Source organism: Aotus nancymaae, unplaced genomic scaffold (assembly GCF_030222135.1).
Source record: "Aotus nancymaae isolate 86718 unplaced genomic scaffold, 86718_ANA_hifiasm-v0.15.2.pri h1tg000029l, whole genome shotgun sequence".
Taxonomy (NCBI): domain Eukaryota; kingdom Metazoa; phylum Chordata; class Mammalia; order Primates; family Aotidae; genus Aotus; species Aotus nancymaae.
This window is the reverse complement of record NW_026988442.1, coordinates 14364445-14385443: the sequence shown is the minus strand read 5'-3', so window position 1 is coordinate 14385443 and position 20999 is coordinate 14364445. Positions and strand designations below refer to the sequence as shown.

The 20999-nt window shown below is 42.2% G+C and overlaps 1 protein-coding gene across 3 annotated transcripts in view; it reads left to right on the top strand.

Annotated features, from left to right (window-relative positions):
* PIGU (phosphatidylinositol glycan anchor biosynthesis class U) overlaps positions 1-20999 on the top strand; it is a 106934-nt gene that overhangs the window by 70893 nt on the left and 15042 nt on the right. For all 3 annotated transcript variants that reach the window (XM_012455151.1, XM_012455150.1, XM_012455149.2), the window contains 3 exons: positions 8104-8258; positions 11464-11607; positions 14785-14909. In XM_012455151.1, the coding sequence (XP_012310574.1) occupies positions 8104-8258; positions 11464-11607; positions 14785-14909 (424 nt within the window). The remainder of the gene's footprint in view (positions 1-8103; positions 8259-11463; positions 11608-14784; positions 14910-20999) is intronic.

Sequence of the window (20999 nt, the reverse complement as noted above, 5' to 3'; positions counted from 1 at the left end):
GAGACGGAGTTTCACCGTGTTAGCCAGGATGGACTCAATCTCCTGACCTCATGATTTGCCTGCATCAGCCTCCCAAAGTGCTGGGATTACAGGCATGAGCCATCAGGCTGCCTGGCCACAAATCTTAATACAAACATCTGTATAATCCAAATTCCTGTCAAAATACAGTTTCCTCAGGTCCTTTCTCCATTGATTCCCACTCCTATTCCCTCAGAGATAACTATTCTGAATATTGTTTTAACTGTAGATTAGTTTGACCTATTCTAAAACATCATATAAATGGAATGAAATAATAGGACTATTTTGTATAAGGCTTCCTTACACCAGCTTGTTTTTGAGATATATCCATGTTGTTGCATGCATTCCTTTTTATTGCTGGGTAGTTTTTGTGTGTGCGACATTTTGTTTACCTATTCTCCTATTGATGGAAACTTGGTCCATTTCCAGTTTTTGTCTGTTATAAATAGACTACTATGAACATTTTGGTACAGGTATTTTTGTGGACTTAGGTTTTTGTTTCTCTTGAGCAGTACCTAACAGCAGAATTAGGCAAGTGTATGTTTAGCTTTGCTGGAATCTACTAGACAGTTTTTCAAGGTGTGTGCACCATTTTGCACCCCTCAACCCAATATGAGAGTCTGGTTGCCACACATCTTCACCAACATTTGATGATATCAATCTTTTTAATGTTGGCAATTCTGACAGTGTATCATTGTGAAGTTCTGCTTGCTTTTTGTTTATTTTGCTTTGTTTTTGAGAATTCAAACTTGTATTTGACTAATAAAATATCTTTAAAATTTAAAAAATAATTGACACAGCTAGAAGAAATTGATAAATCAACCATCGTAATTAGTTTTAACAAATCTCTCAAAGTAAGATTAAACTGCCAAAAAAATTAATAATTATATAAATGATTTGAACATCACAATTAACAAGCTTGATTTAATGTAGATTAGAGGCAAAGGGCTGATTTTTTTTATACTGGCCTTATAGAATGCTCTAATTTTTAAAATTGCATGTTTATTTTTTTTAATCAACTGTGTAACAGATGGTTTTATCTCCATTTTTAAAAGCTTTTTATTTTGAATTAATTTTAGACCTACAGAAAAGTTGCAAAAATAGTCCAGAGTTTCTGGTATCCCTCACCCCACTTCCGCTAATGTTAACATTTTACATAACCATACTACTGTTATTAAGAACAAAAACATTAACATTTTTGCAACATTATTAACTAAATGACAGACCTTATTAGAATTTTGCATTTTCTACTTAGGCAATTTTTGTTTGTTTGTTTCAGGATCATATTTAGGTCCCACATTGCATTTCGTGGTTTTATCTCCTAAGGCTCTCCTAGTCTGAGATGGTTCCTCAGTCTTCTCTTGTCATTCATGACTTGTGAAGTTATTTTTGTCAAATATGCCTCCATTTAGGTGGTCATAATTTTCTCATGACTAAAGTTACACGTTTTTGGCAGAAATACATATTGTGTCCTCAGTGCACTGTATTGAGTGGTTCATGATATTGCCATATCTTCTCAATGGTAATTTTTACCTTGATTGCTTGGTGACGTTAGTGTCTGCTAGGTTTCTCCACTGTAAAGGTTTTTGTATTGTTTTGTTTTTGAGACAGGGTCTCACTCCATCGCCCAAGTTGGAGTGCAGTGGCTCAATCATGGTTCACTGCAGCCTCAACCTCCTTGGCTCAAGCAGTCTTCTTGCCTCAGCCTGCCAAGTAGCTGGGATTACAGGCAAGCACCACCACGCCCAGCTAATTTTTTTATTTTTAGTTATCTAGGCTGGTCTTGAACTCCTGACTTCCAGTGATCCACCTGTCTCAGCCTCCCAAAGTGCTGGGATTAAAGCATAAGCCACCATGCCTGGCCTGTTTTTTGTAATTACTTAAATTAGTTCTTTTCTTCCACTACGTAACCCTTCAGTGCAGTTGTGTTATAATTTGTAATATAGTTAGGTTCATTTGTTAGTGTTTATATTCATTTTGGATTCTCTCCACATCTTGGTTGATTTTGATTATTTGGAGAGGGGGTAAGTGAAAGGAATGTAAAATATTATTGTGGTTCTAAAGCTGTACAAAAAGACAGAGCAGTATTACTCTGTCATCATTCTTGCTATCCTATTCTTCTAGTCCTTTTCCTCTCACCCTAGGTAATTACAGTCTTCCCTTGGTATTTGGTGGATTGGTTGCAAGACCTCCTGCAGGAACCAAAATCTCAGGATGTTCAAGTCCCTAATATAAAATGGCATAGTATTTGCATATAGCCTAGGCATATCCTTTCCTATGCTTTTAAGTCATCTCCAGATTACTTGTAATACTTAATACAATGTAAACAATAGGTAAATAGTTCTTATACTGTATTGTTCAGAGAATAATGACAAGAAAAACATCTCTACATGTTCAATACAGACACAGTTTTTTTTTTTTATTATTTCCTATCCTTAGTTAATTGAACACATAGATGTGGAACCCATGGATATGGAGGACTGTCTTCTCTTTAGTTTCTGACTTATCCTTCCTGTATTCTTTTCATACCAATGAATAGATACATGTATATTCATTCTTTTTCTTTTCTTTCTTTCTTTTTTTTTTTTTTTTGTTTGAGACAGAGTTTCACTCTTGTCACCTAGGCTGGAGTGCAATGGTGTGATCTTGCCTCACTGCAACCTCTGCCTGCCGAGTTCAAGCGATTTTCTTGCCTCGGCCTCCTGAGTAACTGGAATTACAGGCACCTGCCACCACACCCAGCTAATTCTTGTATTTTTAGTAGAGACAGGGTTTTACCATGTTGGCCAGACTGGTCTCAAACTCCTGAGCTCAGGTGATTTGCCCACCTCTTATGTACCTTTCTTATATGAAGGGTAGCATACTATAGATATTCTTTTATGCTTTCCTTTTTTCCACTTAACATTATTTCCTGGAAATTCCTTCATATTGGTATAGATAGAATAGAGATTGTCCTTATTCTTTTTTACAGCTGTATAGTACTCCATTGTGTGGACATGCCATAGTTTATTCAGCCTCTCTCCAGTGATTGAGAATTTAGATTGCTCACAATATTTTGCAATTACAAGTAATGCTTCAGTGGGTAACCTCATCTGTACATATTTTCATATTGTTAGAGTATATCTTCAAGATAGAGTTCTAGGAAGTGGAATTATCGAAGTATGTATGTAGTTATGTTTTGTTTTGATTTTTTGAGACAGGGTCTCACTCTGCAGCCCAGGCTGGAGTGCAGTGGCACAGTCATGGCTCACTGAAGCCTTGACCTCCTGGGCTCAAGTGATCTTCTCACCTCAGCCTTTCTGGTAGCTGGGACTATGGGTGTATACCATCATATGTGGTTAATTTTTGTATTTTTTGTTGAGACGGGATTTTGCCATGTTGCCCAGGCTGGTCTCGAACTCCTGGACTCAAGCGATCCATCTGCGTCAGTCTCCCAAAGTGCTGGGATTACAGGCATGAGCCACCATGTCAGGCAATTTTTGTTTGTTTGAGGCAGGGTCTCTTGCCCAGTCCCCCAGGCTGGAGTGCAGTGGCACAGTCACTGCTGAGCTTTTTTCTACATCAAAGTTAAAGATAAGTTCACCATGCTTTTTTCTAGTACAGTACTTTATCGTTTCATTTTAAAAATATATTTGGATCCCTAACCTATTTAGAGTTTATTCTTGAGAATGGCATGAGAGATAGGTCTAATTTAATCTTTTCCAAATGGTTACTAGTTGTCCTAGCATCATTGACTAAAAAGTCCATTTTTATTATAGTGATATGCCACCACTGTGATATACTAAATTGCCATATGTATTTTGGTCTAGTGCTGGACTTTCTGTTTTATTCTACTAGTCTGCTTCTCTATTAATGAGCCAATATTATGCTGTTTTAATTCAAGGTTTTATATTTTAGTGTCTGATAAGGCTAGTCCCCCTTCATGACTTTTTTTTTAAAGGCCAAATTTATTTATTTTAAAAATATTAGTCAGCAATTTTTTTAAATCAGTGTTTTCTTAGCTATTCTTGCATGTTTGTTTTTCCATATGATCTTTTAATCTACAAAAAGTGGCTTGTTGGCATCGTTTTTTTTTCTTTGAGACAGTCTTGCTCTGTTGCCCAGGCTGAAATGCAGTGGTGCAATCTTGGCTGCAACCTCTACTTCCCAGGATCAAGCTATCCCATTTTAGCCTTCAGAGTAGCTGGGACTACAGACATGTGCCACCATGCCCTGCTAATTTTTGTATTTTTTGTAGAGATGGGGTTTCGCCATGTTGCTTATGCTGGTCTTGAACTCTGAAGCTCAAGTGATCCACCATCCTGTGGTTCCCAAAATGCTGGGATTAAAGACGTGAACCGTCACACCTGGCCCAGTTTTCTATTTTCTCGTGAATTAGTTTTTTCTCTAAGTTTTATTTCGTGATTTCAGAAAAACTGAATGAGTACTATAATAAATACCTTTTTAAAGATTCTTGAGTTATCATTTTGCTGTATTATTTATATCTACGTAAATCTATTGATTTTTCTTTTTTTCCCATGAATTACTTGCTTGGAAGTTACAGGCAAGGCATATCAACCCTAATTCGGCAGGTAACTCTTAAGAACTAGGCATTCTCTATATAACCACAATACTGTTTCACCCCTAGAAATTTTATCTTGATAGAATAATATTATCCGATATATTCTCTCCAAATTCAAACTCCCCAATTTATATGTGATCTTTATAGGATTTGGGGGAAGGGATGGGCTTCAGGATATATTACATTTCATTGTCATGTCCTCTGATTTCCACCTCTTTTTAGTTACACAGTCATTTTTAGTAAAACATTTAAATTATATTTTTCATAGAATGTTTCCATTTCACCTGTTTTTAAATACATTGGCATAAGTTTTTTTTTTTTTGATCCACCGCTAAGAGTCGTAGGCATAACTTTTAAAATATTTTCTTCTCCCTGATACATCTATAGTTATATCTTCTTTTACACTCCTAATGTTGTTTATTCACCTCTTTTTTTTTATTATTCTTATTAGAAACCCATCGATAACATTAGTCATTTCTAAGAACTAGCTTTTGGTTTTGTTGATTTCTTATATTGTACCTTTATTTTCTATTTTAACAAATTCTGCTCTTTTATTATTTTCTTCCTTCTTTCGGGGTTGATTCTGTTGTTCTAATATCTTAAAATGGGTGTTTAGCTTATTTATTTTCAGTCTTCTATTCCAAAGTAAATTTCTAAAGCTGTCCTTTTTCCTCAAAGTATTGTTTTATCTACATTACACAAATAGTGATAAGAGATATTTTCTAACATAATCATTTCTCTTTGACTCCTAGGTTATTTGGAAAAGAGTTTAAATTTTTTCTAATAAAATTAAAGAGATGTATTATACAGTATGGTGACTATAGTTATTAACAATATATTGTATGCTTGAAAATTACTAAGAAAATAGATTTTAAGTGCTCTCACAGCAAATAAGTGATACGTATGTGAGGTCAGCAATTTTTTTCTAATTTAGGTAATCTTTTCATTAATAATTTATACTAATTGCATTATGGTCAGAGATTGGAGTCTGTATGATAAAGATTCTTTGAAGTTTGGTGGCTCATGCCTGTAATCCCAGCACTTTGGGAGGCCGAGGCAGGTGGATCACGAGGTCAGGAGATGAAGACCATCCTGGCCGACACAGTGAAACCCCGTCTCTACTAAAAATACAAAAATTAGCTGGGTGTCGTGGCATGCACCTGTAGTCCCAGCTACTCAGGAGGCTGAGGCAGGAGAATTGCTTGAACCCTGGAGGTGGAGGTTGCAGTGAGCCAAGATCATGGCACTGTACTCCAGCCTGGGTAACAGAGCGAGATTCCACCTAAAAAAAAAAAAAAAAAAAAAAAAGATTCCTTGAAGTCAATATGGCTTTATGGCCTCATTTAAGTATGTGATGTTTTCATAAATACCCGCAAATGCTTGAAGTGAATGTGAACTACTCAGTTCTTAGGTGCACTGTTCTATGTAAGTATGAAATCTTATGCGATTAAACTTATTCAATGTGCTTCATTTTTCCTACTTGATTACTGATTTTTGTCTGCTTGATCTATCAGTTATGCACTGGTGATGGATTTGTCTATTTTTCCTTTGTAGCTCAATCCACTCTTGTTTTATATATTTTGAGACTATTATTAGGTAGATAAAAGTTTAGAACTGTTGTATTTTTCCAATGAATGGAACCTTTTATCTTTATTGGACTATTTTTATCTCTGCAATACTTTTTTATCTGGTAATAGTGTAACCACACTAGCATTCTTTGCTTAATGTTTCCCTGGCATATCTGAAAAAGTCTTTTGATTTTTCAGCTTTTCTGAGTCTTATATTTTAAGGTATATCTCTGTAAATAGCATGTAGCTGCATAACTGATTTTTTTTTTTCCTGACATGATTTTTTAAAATTATTTTATTTTTGAGATAGAGTCTCGCTTTGTTGCCCAGGCTGGAGTGCAGTGGTGTAATCTTGGCTCACTACAGCCTCTGCATCATGGGTTCAAGTGATTCTCATGCCTTAGTCTCCCGAGTAGCTTAGACTACAGGCGGGCACCACCACACCCAGCTAATTCTTGTAATTTTCATTAGCGATGGAGTTTTGCTATGTTGGCCAGGCTGGTCTTGAACTCCTGGCCTCAAGTGATCCTCATACATCAGTCTCCCAAAGTGCTCGGATTACATGTATGAGCCACTGTGCCCAGTCCCTGACAACATGATTTTTAGTTATATGGTTTTGTTTATTTGAATTGATTGTGGTATGTTTATATTCATTTCTGTTTTCTGACATACTGCGGTCATGTTTTTTATTATTTTTTTTCTTTTTCTTAGAACAAGTCCTAAATTATTTCTCTTCCCTCAGCATCTTTTTTTTTTTTTTTTTTTTTTTTGAGGAAAACATTCTTAAGGGAGGAAAAATACAGAAAATATATAATAATAGCCATATGCCTACTGCCCAGACTAAACAAATAGTAAGATTTTTGCTATATTGTTTCATATTTGCTGTTGTCATATTTAATAAAATATGTGAGGCTGGGAGCAGTGGCTCACACCTGTAATCCCAGCACTTGTGGGAGGCCAAGGCAGGTAGATCACCTGAGGTCAGGAGTTCAAGACCAGTCTGGCCAACATGGTGAAACCCCATCTCTACTAAAAATACAAAAATTAGCTGGGTGTGGTGGTGGGCACCTGTAATCCCAGCTACTTGGCAGGAGAATCGCTTGAACCCAGGAGGTGGAGGTTGCAGTGAGCTGAGATTGCGCCATTGTGTTCCAGCCAGAGCACCAAGAGTGAAACTCCATGTCAAAAAAAAAAAAAAATTTGGATAAAGTTGAAGTTTTTTTAACCTAAATTTTGGTTTCTTTTTATCTTTTTTACTTGTTCATTTCTTTTCATTTTTATTTTTACTTTGTATATGAATGCCAGGTTATATATGAAGTTTCTTATGTTCTAATTATATTTCCCTCTCTCCTTCCCAGGAGGCTAATGCTATCATGACTTTAGTATATGTCCTTCTAATCTATGTTTTATGAAACTTTTACAGGTGTGTGTGTGTGTGTGTGTGTGTGTGTGTGTGTAAATAATATTATTTGGTATAATCTCAGAACACCTAAGTATTTTCATATTAAATGGATTGTTTGGCAACTTTCTATTACAACTAACCTCATATTTTCGAGATCTAGCCATGTTGACATTTATAGATACAGTGTATTCATTTAACCTGGCAAATAGTATACCGTATGTCAATATAGCACAGTTTATTTATTTGTTCCTCTATTGAAGGATTTTTTTCTTGATATTCCAAACAATGGTGCAGTGAATGTTTCTCCATTTGTATCTTCTGCAACATGTCTCCAGGATACATACCTAGAAATGGTGTTACTAGATCTGAGGTCAGAGGATGCACCATAATACCTTTTTTAACCTTACATTCTTCTTATTTAATTAAAGACCAAACAAAATTATAAACCTGTGTATCTTAGCATGGTTTTGCAGGAGGGATCTTTAAGTGCAAGCTGATAGCTGCCCTCTATTGCTTACATCCCTAAGTTTATACCACTTTGCCTTCTCTCCCAGCGGCAGTATATACCTGTGAAAATGAAGAGCAAAGCCTTCTGGATCTTTTCTTGGGAGTATGCCATGATGTATGTGGGAAGCCTAGTGGTAATCGTTTGCCTCTCCTTCTTCCTTCTCAGCTCTTGGGATTTCATCCCCGCAGTCTATGGCTTTATGTAAGTAATGACCACATTAGAAAATTCTAGAAGCTGTGGGGAGAAAGGAATCCTTGTATACCATTGTTGGGAATGAAAATTAGTATAGCCATTATGGAAAACTGTATGAACATTCCTCAAACAATTAAAAATAGCATTACCATTTGATCCAGCAATCTCTCTTCCAGCTACTTAATCAAAATATTTTTTTCTTTTGAGATTGGGTCTCACTCTGTTGCCCAGGCTGGAGTGCAGTGAGGCTATCTTCGCTCACTGCAACCACTGCCTCCCAGGTTCAAACGATTCTCCTGCCTCAGTGAGTAACTGGGACTACAAGTGTGTACCACCATGCCCAGCTAATTTCTGTATTTTTAGTAGAGATGGGGTTTCACCATGTTAGCCAGGCTGATCTTGAACTCCTGACCTCAGGTGATCCACCTGCGTTGGCCTCCCGAAGTGCTGGTATTACAGGCGACTCTAAAGAGTTGAAATGAGTTTGTTGAAGATTTGTCTGCCATTCATATGTTCATTGCAGCATTATTCACAATAGCCATGTGATGGAATCAATCTAAATCTCCATCAACACACAAATGGATAAAGAAAATTTGGTATCTATATGCAGGAGAATACTATTCAGTCTTAAAAAAGGAAATTCTGTCATTTACGACAGTAGTAGAGATGGAATTGGAGAACATTATGCTAAATAGAATGAACCAGGCACAGAAAGACTAATGCCACATGTGTTCTCACTTTTATGTGGACTCTAAAACAATTATGCTCATAGAAGCAGAGAGCAGAAGGGTGGTTACAGATGGGGGCAGGGTGGAAGAATGGGGAGGTAATAGTCAAAGAGTACAAAATCTCAGGAGGAATATTTTTTTTTTCTTTTCTTGAGTTCTAGCACAGCATGGTGAATATAGTTAATAATAGAGCATTGTACATACCAAAATTGCTGAGAGAGTACATTTCAGTTCTCACCACACACAGTGTTTTAATATTTGAGGTGATGAAAATGTTAAATAACTCAATTTAATTATTCTACATTGTATTCAGAAATCATAACATCACATAAAATCACCCATAAATTTATACAACTGTATATTGTCAGTTAAAAACCCCCACACAACACTCTGGAAGCTAATTTGGTTTTCATATCTCTAGCTGACCTCAGAGGGTAAGTGACCACAGAAGCCTTTATATTAAATAGCAGTGGTTTTCAAACCTTTAAGGTGCATCAGAATCACCTTCAGGGCTTGTTAAAACCCAGATTGCTGGGCCCACCCTCAGAGGTTCTGATTAAGTAGGTCTGGGGGAGGGATCAAGAATTTGCATTTCTCAGGTTTTCAGGTGATGGCAATGTTGTTGGCCTGCTGGTTTAGGGAACACACTTTGAGAACCTTTACACTGAAGCACACCTTTGATATAGTGGGATTAACCTACTTATGCCTAGTGTTCCATTATTGGAACACTAAGCTATGGGACTTGTGTGTTACTGCTCAAGGTCATCGCCAAGGTCTGATTTTTCTTTTCTTTTTCTTTTTTTTTTTTTTTGAGACAGAGTCTCGCTCTGTGGTCAGGCGACAGGCTGGAGTGCAGTGGCATGATCTCAGCTCACTGCAACCTCCACCTCCCGGGTTCAAGCAATTCTCCTGCCTCAGCCTCCTGAGTAGCTGGGACTACAGGCACACGCCACCATGCCCAGCTAATTTTTGTATTTTTTAGTAGAGATGGGGTTTCACTATGTTGGCCAGGATGGTCTCGATTTTTTGACCTTGTGATCCGCCCGCCTCGGCCTCCCAAAGTGCTGGGATTACAGGCGTGGGCCACCGCACCCGGCCAAGTTCTGATTTTTCACACAAAAAAATTTTCAAACTCCATCATAAGTGGTTAAATAGCACTCCCTGGGAGTATCCAAAGCAAATACCAGCCTCTAACTGGGAGGTTTGGGCTCAATTCTTAACAGGAATGGATGTGTTCCTCTACTGCAAGAGGGCCTCTGACAGTTTCAAAATAATGCCACCTGCCACATGTCAGACCTTTAGAGAAAACTCAAATGGGCTTGAGTATTGCAGGCTTGTCTTAGTGTATATTCATGAATTCTATAAACATTTCCAAACGCCCTCTCTGTGCCAGGCTCTGCATGGTGCTGAGGAGTTGGTTGCTTCCTAAACTTTGAGGAGCTCATAGCCCAATGGGTGACAGACTCTTAAACCTGTCCAGGTGGGAAAGGGATCTGGAATGGCAGAACTCCCATTTGGGATTCTGGACTACTTATTTGTGTTAAATCCTGGCTGAGCACAACAGTGACTTAGTAACTTTCAGCTCTTCATGCTCTGCCTTAGATAGGAGTTGTGATGCCAGGTGAAGAGTTCTCTTTCTGCTGGGCCACGGACTGTGTTCTTTACCTCATTTCACAGAAAAGGAGGTGTTACAGCAAGAGGCAAAACTTATTCTGGGTGGAGGCCTCAGTCAGGGAAATTTGACTAAGAGCCATCACCCATCTCTCCTTCTGCGTGCCCTATTTGTTGTCCTTTTTAAATTGTGTGTTGAGATCAGTTTCAGCTTCATATTTTTTTTTAAATCAAAAATATAATGTAAACTTTAGAAGAGCCAGAATTTCTGTGAAAGCTTTGTCTAATTTAACTGGACAAAAAGTTTTCCAGTTAAACTGTAATTTCTTGATTAAGATCTGGGACCCTGGAGATCGTAGCCAGAACCCACCGATTGTTCCTAAAGCCCCTAGAAGTCTCGCTGAAGGCTCAGGCACTCAGTTTTCTGACTCCTGCTGTGGGGTGTGGAGTAAGAATGGGGAGGAGCAGGAACTTTGAGCATGGTCCTCAAGGCAGGTCTTTAGAATGCTCAAAATATACACTGTTTTTTAAGGTTCATTTCTCCTTTGTTACAGTGCTGGGTATCTCCTGATTTTAAACTGTCTTATGCAGTAAAAGAGGGGCAAATCTCTATTCTTAGGATGAATCCCTGCCTCATTTCAGATTTGTTTGGCTTAGCTAATATTTGTTATGGGTTACCATTCTGTGTTTCTGCTTGTTTTTGTTAATTACCTGTAACCATGGTACCTGGAGAACCCTTCCCATCCTGATCTCTGTAGGGAGAAAGTCATCCTTGGCTGCCCAGCAGTGACCAGAGTGTTCAGGAGAAATCAAGGTCAAAGCAGACAATTTATCACTTTTGTCTTTTTTCTCTCCCTTTGTTTTTTTAATTCCAGACTTTCTGTTCCAGATCTCACTCCAAACATTGGCCTTTTCTGGTACTTCTTTGCAGAGATGTTTGAGCACTTCAGCCTCTTCTTTGTATGTGTGTTTCAGATCAACGTCTTCTTCTACACCATCCCCTTAGCCATAAAGCTAAAGTAAGTGGCTGGACCTGCTGCTGTGTCCACAGAGCTATCCGAGAACCCCCTGCCCCTAGCAGCCTTGAGGGTGGCCTTCAAATGTGGAGCACCTGCTGTTAGGTTTACAGCATCTCACCTAGGGAACCTGCCTGCATTGCCGCAGTTGCCAGTGCCATGGCAGGCAATAGAGTGCCCCTGTAGTACCCAGGTGCTTGGGAGGCTGAGGCAGGAGGATTACTTGAGCCTGGGAGTTTGAGGCTTCAGTGAGCTGCTTGTGCCACCGCACTTTGGCCTAAATGACAGAGCGAGACCCTGTCTCAAAGAATAAAAAAAGGAGAACAAGGGTTGTGGGGGGGATTGTGTTTGGAAAATGTGAATCTGGTGGGATATCTCCATCAACAGCCCAGTGACAGGTCGTCCACAGGGACTCTAGATGGGTTAATTGAGAGGCTGGCCACCTGCAACTGTTGAATCTCCTGATCCATTTCCCTCCAAGGGGTTTGTGGAGTTCTGTTTTGCAATCTAAGAGAGCTGACAGATGTTAGGACTGCTGCATCCCAGGCACCTTTCTAGACCCTCTGAAACATAATCATACCTAACCTAGCAACTCCTGGAGGTAGGCATTAGATTCTTATCACTCCCATTTTATAGTTGAGGAAATTGATGCTCAGAGAGGTGGGATGATTTTCCCAGTCATGCAGCTAGTAAGCATTGGAGCTGGGATTCAGACTCAGGTTTGTCTGGCTCCAGAAGCTATGCTTATCCCCCTGCACCATGCCAGGCTCCTGAGAGATTGCTTGTAGTAGCCTCTGGAAATTGTTCTATTATCCTAGCTTCAGATAAGGGAAAACAGGCACAGTCAGGTACAGATATGCCTAGATGGTCCAGGGAACCTGAAAGAGAGTTTGATTTAGATTTCAAGAGCTTGAGTTCTCTGTCCTAACCTTCCTGCCATTCTCCATGGTCTGTGCACCAATGCACATGGTTCCCATTCTGTAAAACCTCAAAAGCTGATGCTTCCTTCCCATGACACAGCCTTGGCCTGGCATCTGACACAACACCATCCTTCCATGGCCTGACAGGCTCCAGAACTCTGGCAGCCTTGCCTGGCTGAGCTCCCCAGCTGTCTGTGGTCCACCTTCCCTGCCCTTGTTCTGGTTAGGCCCAGCCATTGGGTGGAGAGGAGCAGGGAGCCCAGGGCACCTTTCCTCACTGGCCATGCAGCCAGTTCTCTAGCAACTTTTATTGTTGGCATGCAAGGCCACACATTGCTCCTGAGTAGGCAATAACTTCACCATTTTATGACTCAAGCCAGGCCTGCACAGTTGTGGGGACAGAAAATATGAGGAGACCTGCTCTCCCTGCTGTCTCCTCTTCTGCCTGGGTATGAAGCTCCACGTAAGCTCTCCCACCCCTGCACATTTTGTTTGTAGTGCCGGTTTTGTGGGAACAGGGCCCATCAGGCCATGCCGGTCCCTGTGCAGTGCTGCAGGAGGCTCTAGTCTGTTTTTTAGTCACTGCATTTTCACGGGTCTTTTCATAGAACTGTTGCCGTTGTTACCAGCTACCTGAAAAGCCCGGAGCCAGTGATTGTATTTAGGAAGATGTTCACACTGAGCTGTAGCTGTATGCTTAGAGGCTACAGGGCTGCATGCCTTTGCTAAGCTGCATTTTTGAGGCATTTGCTGCATAGCAGCACTGGAGCATTCAGGGTGTGGACATGTTTGTCTGCACATCTCAGATTCACACCCATTGAGTCACCCTGACCTTTGACCTGCAAGATAAAAAGGTCAGTAATCTCTGAAGAAAACCTTCATGGGCTAGGCATCCAAGTACTGTGCAGAAGTAGGCCATGTGCATGTGGTTGAAGCGTAGCTGAGGAGGATATGGATCCAGCCTCTTCCTGTTGACTTCCCTTTAGCATGTGGTCAGCCCTCGGAAGGGCACTGAAGTTGATCTCTGTCCCCCCACCCTCTCCTGACCAGAGCTTCAAAGTCTGATCAGCCCTCAGGAGGACAGTATTGGGTATGATTAAGAGCTCTGGAGACAACTCCATCGCTTACTAACCTACTGAGTCAGTGCACTTAACTTCTCTGAACCTGTTTCCTCATCTGTGAAATACAGGTGAGAGGATTGCCTACTTTTTTTTTCTTTTTGAGACAAGGTCTTACTCTGTTGCCCAGGCTGGAGTGCAGTGGGTCATCACGGCTCACTGCAGGCTCAACCTCCTGGCGCCAGCAATCCTCCCACCTCAGCCTCCCGAATAGCTGAGATTATAGCCATGCACCACCATATCTGGCTAATTTTTAAATTTTTTGTAGAGATGGGGTTTCACTGTGTTGCCTAGGCTGGTCTCAAACTCCTGGGCTTAAGCTGTCCTCCCGCCTTGGCCTCCCAAAGTGCTGGGATTACAGATGGGAGCCACCACACCTGACCCAGGATTGCCTGCCTTGAGGGGTGGTTGAGGTGTGGTGAGGATCACATGAGAGGATGCAGGAAAAGGACCTTACACAGAGGGAGTTCAGGAGAGGATAGCCATTGCTATCACTTAATATTAGGTTAAAATAATTTCAATTGCTATTAGTTGAAGTTAACAAGGACAGGCCCAGCCCTTAAGAGCTGAAAAGCTCTATGCAGTTCACAGTTCTCTTCTTGGAAATAAGTTCATTGCACTATGGGTGTGTAGACCCTGCTGACCATGTTGTCAGAGAAAAAAGGCATCAGCAAGGAGACACTTCTTGCTTTGCGTCCAGTTGTCAGAGGGGCCTCTGGCAAGGGAGGCTGCCTAATTACCCTGCCAAGCAGTCATTTAAGCCGAGTCATAAAGAATGCTGACTTCATTTGTTTTCTTTCTCCTTGGCTCCTGGGGGAAGGCCCAGAGCTGGTAGAGGCAGGGGGGGTGCTGTTGATGGGAAATGTCTCTGTGGGCTGTTTCCCTGTGTTTGCCAGGCCCTCGTTACCTAACCTCTGGGTATTTCTGGGTCCTTGCAGATTTCTGCTCTGCTAATGGGGCCTGGCCCATTCCTTGTGGGTAGCAGAGCCAGCCCCTTCCTGAAGTCCCCTGAGGATTATTTTTGGTTCAAAGGATGGAGTCAGGAGTCTCTGGGGTAGGCCTGGTCCCCGACTCATATCTCTCTCTCTCTCTCTCTCTCTCTCTCTCTCTCTCTCTCTCTCCCCCCGTTTCCCCTGCCCCAGGGAGCACCCCATCTTCTTCATGTTCATCCAGATTGCTATCATCGCCATCTTTAAGTCCTACCCAACAGTGGGGGACGTGGCACTCTACATGGCCTTCTTCCCCGTGTGGAACCATCTCTACAGATGTGAGTACTCCCACCCCTGCCGCAGGTTTGTGTCAGCCTGGCCCTGGATGAGACTGCTGCAGGGAAAAGGAATTCTTAGGCATTTATCAGGCACCTGTTGTGCCAGCAGCACTAGGAGGGAAGCAGAGGCATCAGGCACAATATCTGCTTCTAGGTGCTGCAGACTTGTGATGATAAAACTAACTGCCATTTATTGAGCACCTACTGTGTACCTGGCCACTGTGGCTCTCACAGTGTTACATGCATTAATTAGCTCATTTGATCTTCACACCAGCCTTTGAGGTAAGTATCCACATTTTGCAGATGAGAAAACTGAGGTACAGAAAGGTAGAGTCACTTGTTCAAAGTCACATGACTTCTAATTAGAAGAGCTGGGTTTGGAATCCAGATCTGTGAGCCCCTATTCAGTGCTGTCCATCAGGGCTTTCTATGGTGATGGAAATGTCCTCCGTCTACACAGTTCAATAATAGAGTGCCACTTGTGTGCCTGAGAACCTGAATTTTAAATTTAAATTTCAGAATCCACATGTAGCTAGGCTACCATATTGGACAGCAGAACTCTGCCCTGGGCTTTGAACCATTCCCCAGTGCTACACCCAAAGGTTACTAGAAGGCAGGTGGACAACGTTAGACTTCCTGCCCACTGTGACAGCTCCTCTAAGCTCTAACCATCCCCTCCTCAGAGGTGGCTTAGAGGTGACCTACTTTGCTAGCTAGGCCCCCAGTGCTCTTAGCCCTCTGTGGTGGGTTCTTTTCAATGTTTGGGAGCTCCCTCGGGCTAGATAGCACAACTCATTCGCCTCTGTATCCCTGGCACCCAGGACTGAAGCTGACACACAGAAGACCTTGCAAACGTTTGTGGAGTGGGTTTTAAACCTCCCCAATAAAGAGACAGCATCAGTGGCCCAGTATCACCTGATTCTCTAAACGAGGCATGGAAGGGAGCTGTTGAACTTTCCTTGCCTGCTGTGGGTGTCCAGCAAGGTATCAAGAATGAACTAGGGAGTTCAGGCTTCAGAGGAAGTGAGTCTTTGTTGTTGTTTTGGGTGTCACCCAGGAAATGAAACTGTCCAGCTGCTGTCAAGCAACCTACCTATAATAGGAGTGGACCTCTGAGTGAAGGTAAACAGTGATGTGGGCAGCAGAGCCAGGGCTGCTCCTGCAGATAATGGCCTGGTGGGGCTGTGACCCATGTGGCCTGACTGGGAAGAGGAAGCAGTGTCTTCTGCTGTGACATCCTCTCTGCACAAACAAGAGTCGTCATCCAGTCCAGCAGGCTCAGAGTCAGCTTGGGGCCCCTCGGTAGAGTGACCAGTGAGAAATCATGAGACCACCAAAACATGTGGACACACCTCAGTTTGTGACAGTGGATCTTGGGAATGTAAAATGGTTTTTTGTGGTTGCCCATCCCACACTGGGCACTCTGTCTCCCTCAGGGAATGTCTTTTATCCCATTTGCTGAGCAATCTGGAGACTGACTTGACTCCGAATCCTGACATTCCCATTATGAGTCCCACATGTTCTTAGGCACATCATTTAACCCTTCTGAACCTCTGACTTTTCCATCAGTCAAATAAAGAGAATAACTTTGACGAGTGTGTTAAATTTGAGAAGGAATATCTGTAAATAGCACTGCAGTTAGTATCATCAGTAATAATCACACAAGGAAGTCTCTCACATAGTTCCATGATCAGAGCTTCGGGCTTGGTAGCCAGAGTCATCAGAATAAACATATTTTTCAAGACTCGAATAAACTATTATATGCCCTCTGGGGTGATGAGGCACAAAGAAGAATGGGGTTTCCAGAAACCTGGATGATCTAATAGTTGCTGTTGCTGGCTTGGCACACAGTCTGCAGGTTCAGGTTGGCTGAAGATCCTGCAGAGAACAGTAGCTGTCCGCCTTTGCTTCCCTGCTCCTGCAGCAGAGAATACACATGCTTGGAGGACCTGCTTGGGGCTTGACAACTGTGTGTCATCATTCTCAGCCAGAGCAGCATTAGCCCTGGTCCTTGGGACCTACGAGTGGGATGTGTGTGTTGAGAAGCGTTTAAGCCTACATTGAATATGTTTAATATGGCTAGGAATTCCATTTAAACATTAGTTGTCAGTGCTAACATGCATGTTCCCACATTCATCCTTCTGTTTTCCTGTACAGTGGAGAGGAGAAAAGGAACGAGTGTAGGACCCAGACACTGGACTCTCTGGAGCTTGGATGAGTCATACAGACTCACAATTGTAGTGTTAGGGAACAGCCTGCTGGCAGCCTGTGCCAGCCTGCATGGTCCAGCAGAAGGAGCCAGTTACCAAAGGGCTGGATTTGTGTGTGTATTGGTTTTGTTTTTATTACTATTGTCTAGCGATGAAAGGATGTTGATAGATATACATATAAATTATAAAGAATCATGATAAAATATATTCCCATGTGTTTTGGCACTTCATTTTAAGGAAGGGAATATCACTATGGCCTTCAAAGTCCCTAAATCCCGTCTGTTCCCCTTCTGATGGGACTGGATTTTTTAAGTAAGATTTTGTTTCTGAATGCCTGAGGCTCAGAAGGGAAAGTGGCTTGCCTGAAGTTCCATTTCATCAGTCATGGTGCCAGAGATTGGATAAGCCACTCAGTGAATGTGGTGGGGAACCTGATTCTGTCTGGCGTTTCAAGTCTGATGAAGGGTGAACCCTTTCACCTTGTTAGGCCCTGGTCACCTCTGACACTTCTTGGTGCCTGGAACAAGCTGTCCTGTACCCCAGGTCTCCAGCTCCGTCTGCTCTGGCATATATAGCTTTAATCTGGCCTGTTGGCCAGCAAGAGTGAATAGCAGCTCCCTGTTGCTGCAGAGGTCACCACAGGCCAGAAGCCAACTGCATGCTGGTGAGGGTTTTCCAGGCACATGGGAATGTATCTTTGCAGCCCTTCAAGATAGCACCCAGAGGCTGCCAGTGAGCCTCTCTCATCTCTTTGCACTTGGTTTCCTTCCTGTCAGCCTGTCTGAAATCTCTGTCCCTAGCTGGAGGCACAGAACAAGAACCACCTGGTCTGGCAGGCTGGAAGTATTTTATTTTAGGAATAGTCTGTGTTCTTTTAAGCAAAATAATTTCCAGGGGATCAGAAAGAGCTGCTGAGAAATGTACATAGTGATGTTGGGTTAGAGGAGTGGGAAGCCTTTGTTCTCCTTTCTTGAGGTAGTACCGTGGTTTAATAATAATAGTAATTCTCAGTGAAAGCATCCCTTTGCAAGACTCCTTGTTCCTGGGAGGTCTCAGGAGGCTTGAGTCAGGGTTTTGGTCTCTCAACTTTGAAAACCCAGAATTGCAGAAACTTAAGATTAGAAAAGAGGATCTTGCAAGCCCTCCAGGCCAGTGTCCAAATTGTGGGATTTCTCAAACCACTAATGTTTCAGTAAACTCTGGCGATGGACTTGCCAGCTTTTTATCTTGCTGAAGACATTAAAACAATCAACTACCACCCATTCTTCCAGATTTTATAAAATAAAGGACTTTTTAATGACAGCAACAAAATGGCACCTATCATTTCTCAATAAAGAAAGAACTGTAACTTGAAAACCTTCAGCTTTACAAAGAACTGTGAACTACCTTGTCGTGATTATTCTCCCCTTGACACAGTTCAACGGCATCTCTGTTGCAGACTCTAAGGGGCTGCAGCTGTAATGCAGTAGTTCGCAGCCTTGGCTGTATGCCGGCATTACCTGGGAAGCTTTTAAAACCTCATATGGGTGCCTCAGCCCCACCCTAGAATCTCTGACTTAGTCTGAGGGCTCCCCATGTGATTTCGTTTTGTTTGTTTTGAGACTCTGTTGCTCAGGCTGGAGTGCAGTGATGCAGTCTCTGCTCACTACAACCTCTGTTTCTGTGTTTCAAGCGATTCTCATGCCTCAGCCTCTGGAGCAGCTGGGATTACAGGCACCCGCCACCACACCCAGCTAATTTTTGTATTTTTAGTAGAGATGGGGTTTCGCCATGTTGGCCAGGCTGCTTTCGAACTCTGACCTCAGGTGATCCGCCCGCCTCAGCCTCCCAAAGTGCTAGGATTACAGGTGTGAGCCACCAGCACCCAGCCATAATTTTGTTCTGTAGCGGGAGTTAAAAATCGTCTGTGTCATCCAGGCCACATTCAGTGCATGAGCCCCCAGTATAGCGTCTCTACTGAGTCGTTGTGCAACTGAGACAAGTGGCCTAAATGTTTAGGAGTTTCTCCACCCTTTAAGTCTTCCAGAACTCTGACTTGGGAGAAGGGATTTCCTGAAGGACAGAATCAGAGAAGAGAAGGGAACTTCCATTCATTAAGTGCCTGGTGGGAACCAGGCACAGTGCTAAGTTCTTTTTAAAAAGGTATTCTTTTAAGTATTTTAAATAATATTTATCAGTTTTTAAAAATACAATGAAGTATAAAGAAAGAAATAAAAGTAACAGATAATCCTACTGTCTGATAACCCCTAGAGGGTTAAAAGGGAGGAACAGCATACAGTGTGGTAGGCAGAATAGTAGCCCTCCCATCACAAAGATGTCCACGTTGTAATCCCCAGAACCTGTGAATACATCACTTTACATGGCAAAGGGACTTTAAGACCTTGGGAGGGGAGATTATCCTGGACAATCCAGGTGGTCCCAGTGTAATCACAAGTGTCCCTCAAAGTGGAAGAGGTGGAGGTAGGGGGAATTTGGGAAATCTCTGTAATTTCTGCCCAGTTTTGCTGTGAAAGCAAAACTGCCCTTAAAAAATAAAGTGTACGGGGCATGTTTGTGCACACCTATAGTCCCAGCTATTCCAGAGGCTGAGACAGAAGGATCACTGGAGCCCAGGAGTTCCAGGCTTCACTGAGGTATGATCCAGCCACTCCACTCCAGCCTGGACAATGTAGTGAGATTCCGTCTCAAAATAAAGTCTATTTTTAAAAAGAGATGGACGAGAGAGGCAGAAGAGAAGATCTGAGTGATGCAATATGACAAGGCCTCAATTCATCATTGCTAGATTTGAAGCTGGAAGCAGGTCATGAGCCAGAGAATGCAGGGGCCTCTGGGTGCTGGAAAAGGCAAGCGGGGGATTCTCCTCTAGAGATGTTACCCTGTGAGACCCATTTTGGAACTTCTGACCTTTAGAATTGTAGAATAATAAATAATACTATTTAAATCACTAAGTTTGTGGAAATTTGCTGTCGTAGCAATGGAAAACTAATGTAGCCATTGATATATCTGTGTCAGTTTCTCACATGTCATCTTGTTTAATCCAAATGAAGGGTGTGTTTTAGCCCTGTTTTATTTTTAAACATTTTTTATTTAAAAATTTTTACATTTTTTTTAGAGATGGGGTCTCACTGTGTTCCCTAGGCTGGTCTCGAACTCCTGGGCTCAAGCAATCCTCCTACCTCAGCCTCCCAAAGTGCTGGGATTATAGGCATGAGCTACTATCCCCAGCCTAAGTGTTAATTTTTATGAGTATATACTAGGTGGATAGCCTAATTTTACAGGTCAGGAAGCTGAGGCCTAGAGAAACTTGCTAATAAATAGCAGAGCAGGATTTTTACCAAAGTCTGTACCTGGCTGCTGTGCCATGCCAGCCTGCCTGCCGCCTCTGGACCACCCTTGAGTAGCAGGTCCTTCCTGAGACCTCTGGGAGAGCTTTCTTCATGGTGGGAGGGAGAGGGAGTGAGAGACAGTGTCAAAAAGAGGTGTTTTAAATTATCATCTAAGGGAGAATTGGGAATGTTTGAAGAGCAAGGCAGGGGACGGAAGACGCCAGTTAAGGAGAATGGAATATGTGTTCCTAAGACCCAGGACTGTGGCACCATGGAGACCCATGGTGGGGCTCTAATCTTCACGGTTCATGCTGGAGTTCCCACCCATAATCCCACATGGCCAGATGGCACCCTGCTTGGGGAGAGGGTGCGGATATTCTTGGACCCTCCAAGATTAGGAGGTGAGGGGAATGTCTTCCTGAAATGCCCTGTTTGGTGCCCTGAGGCACTCGTGGCATTTCTAACTATAGCTGGTCTTCAGCCAGCCAAGCCCACAGTGGGAGGAAATAATCCAATTCCAGGAGCTACCACCAGCTGTGGGCATGGGGAGCCAT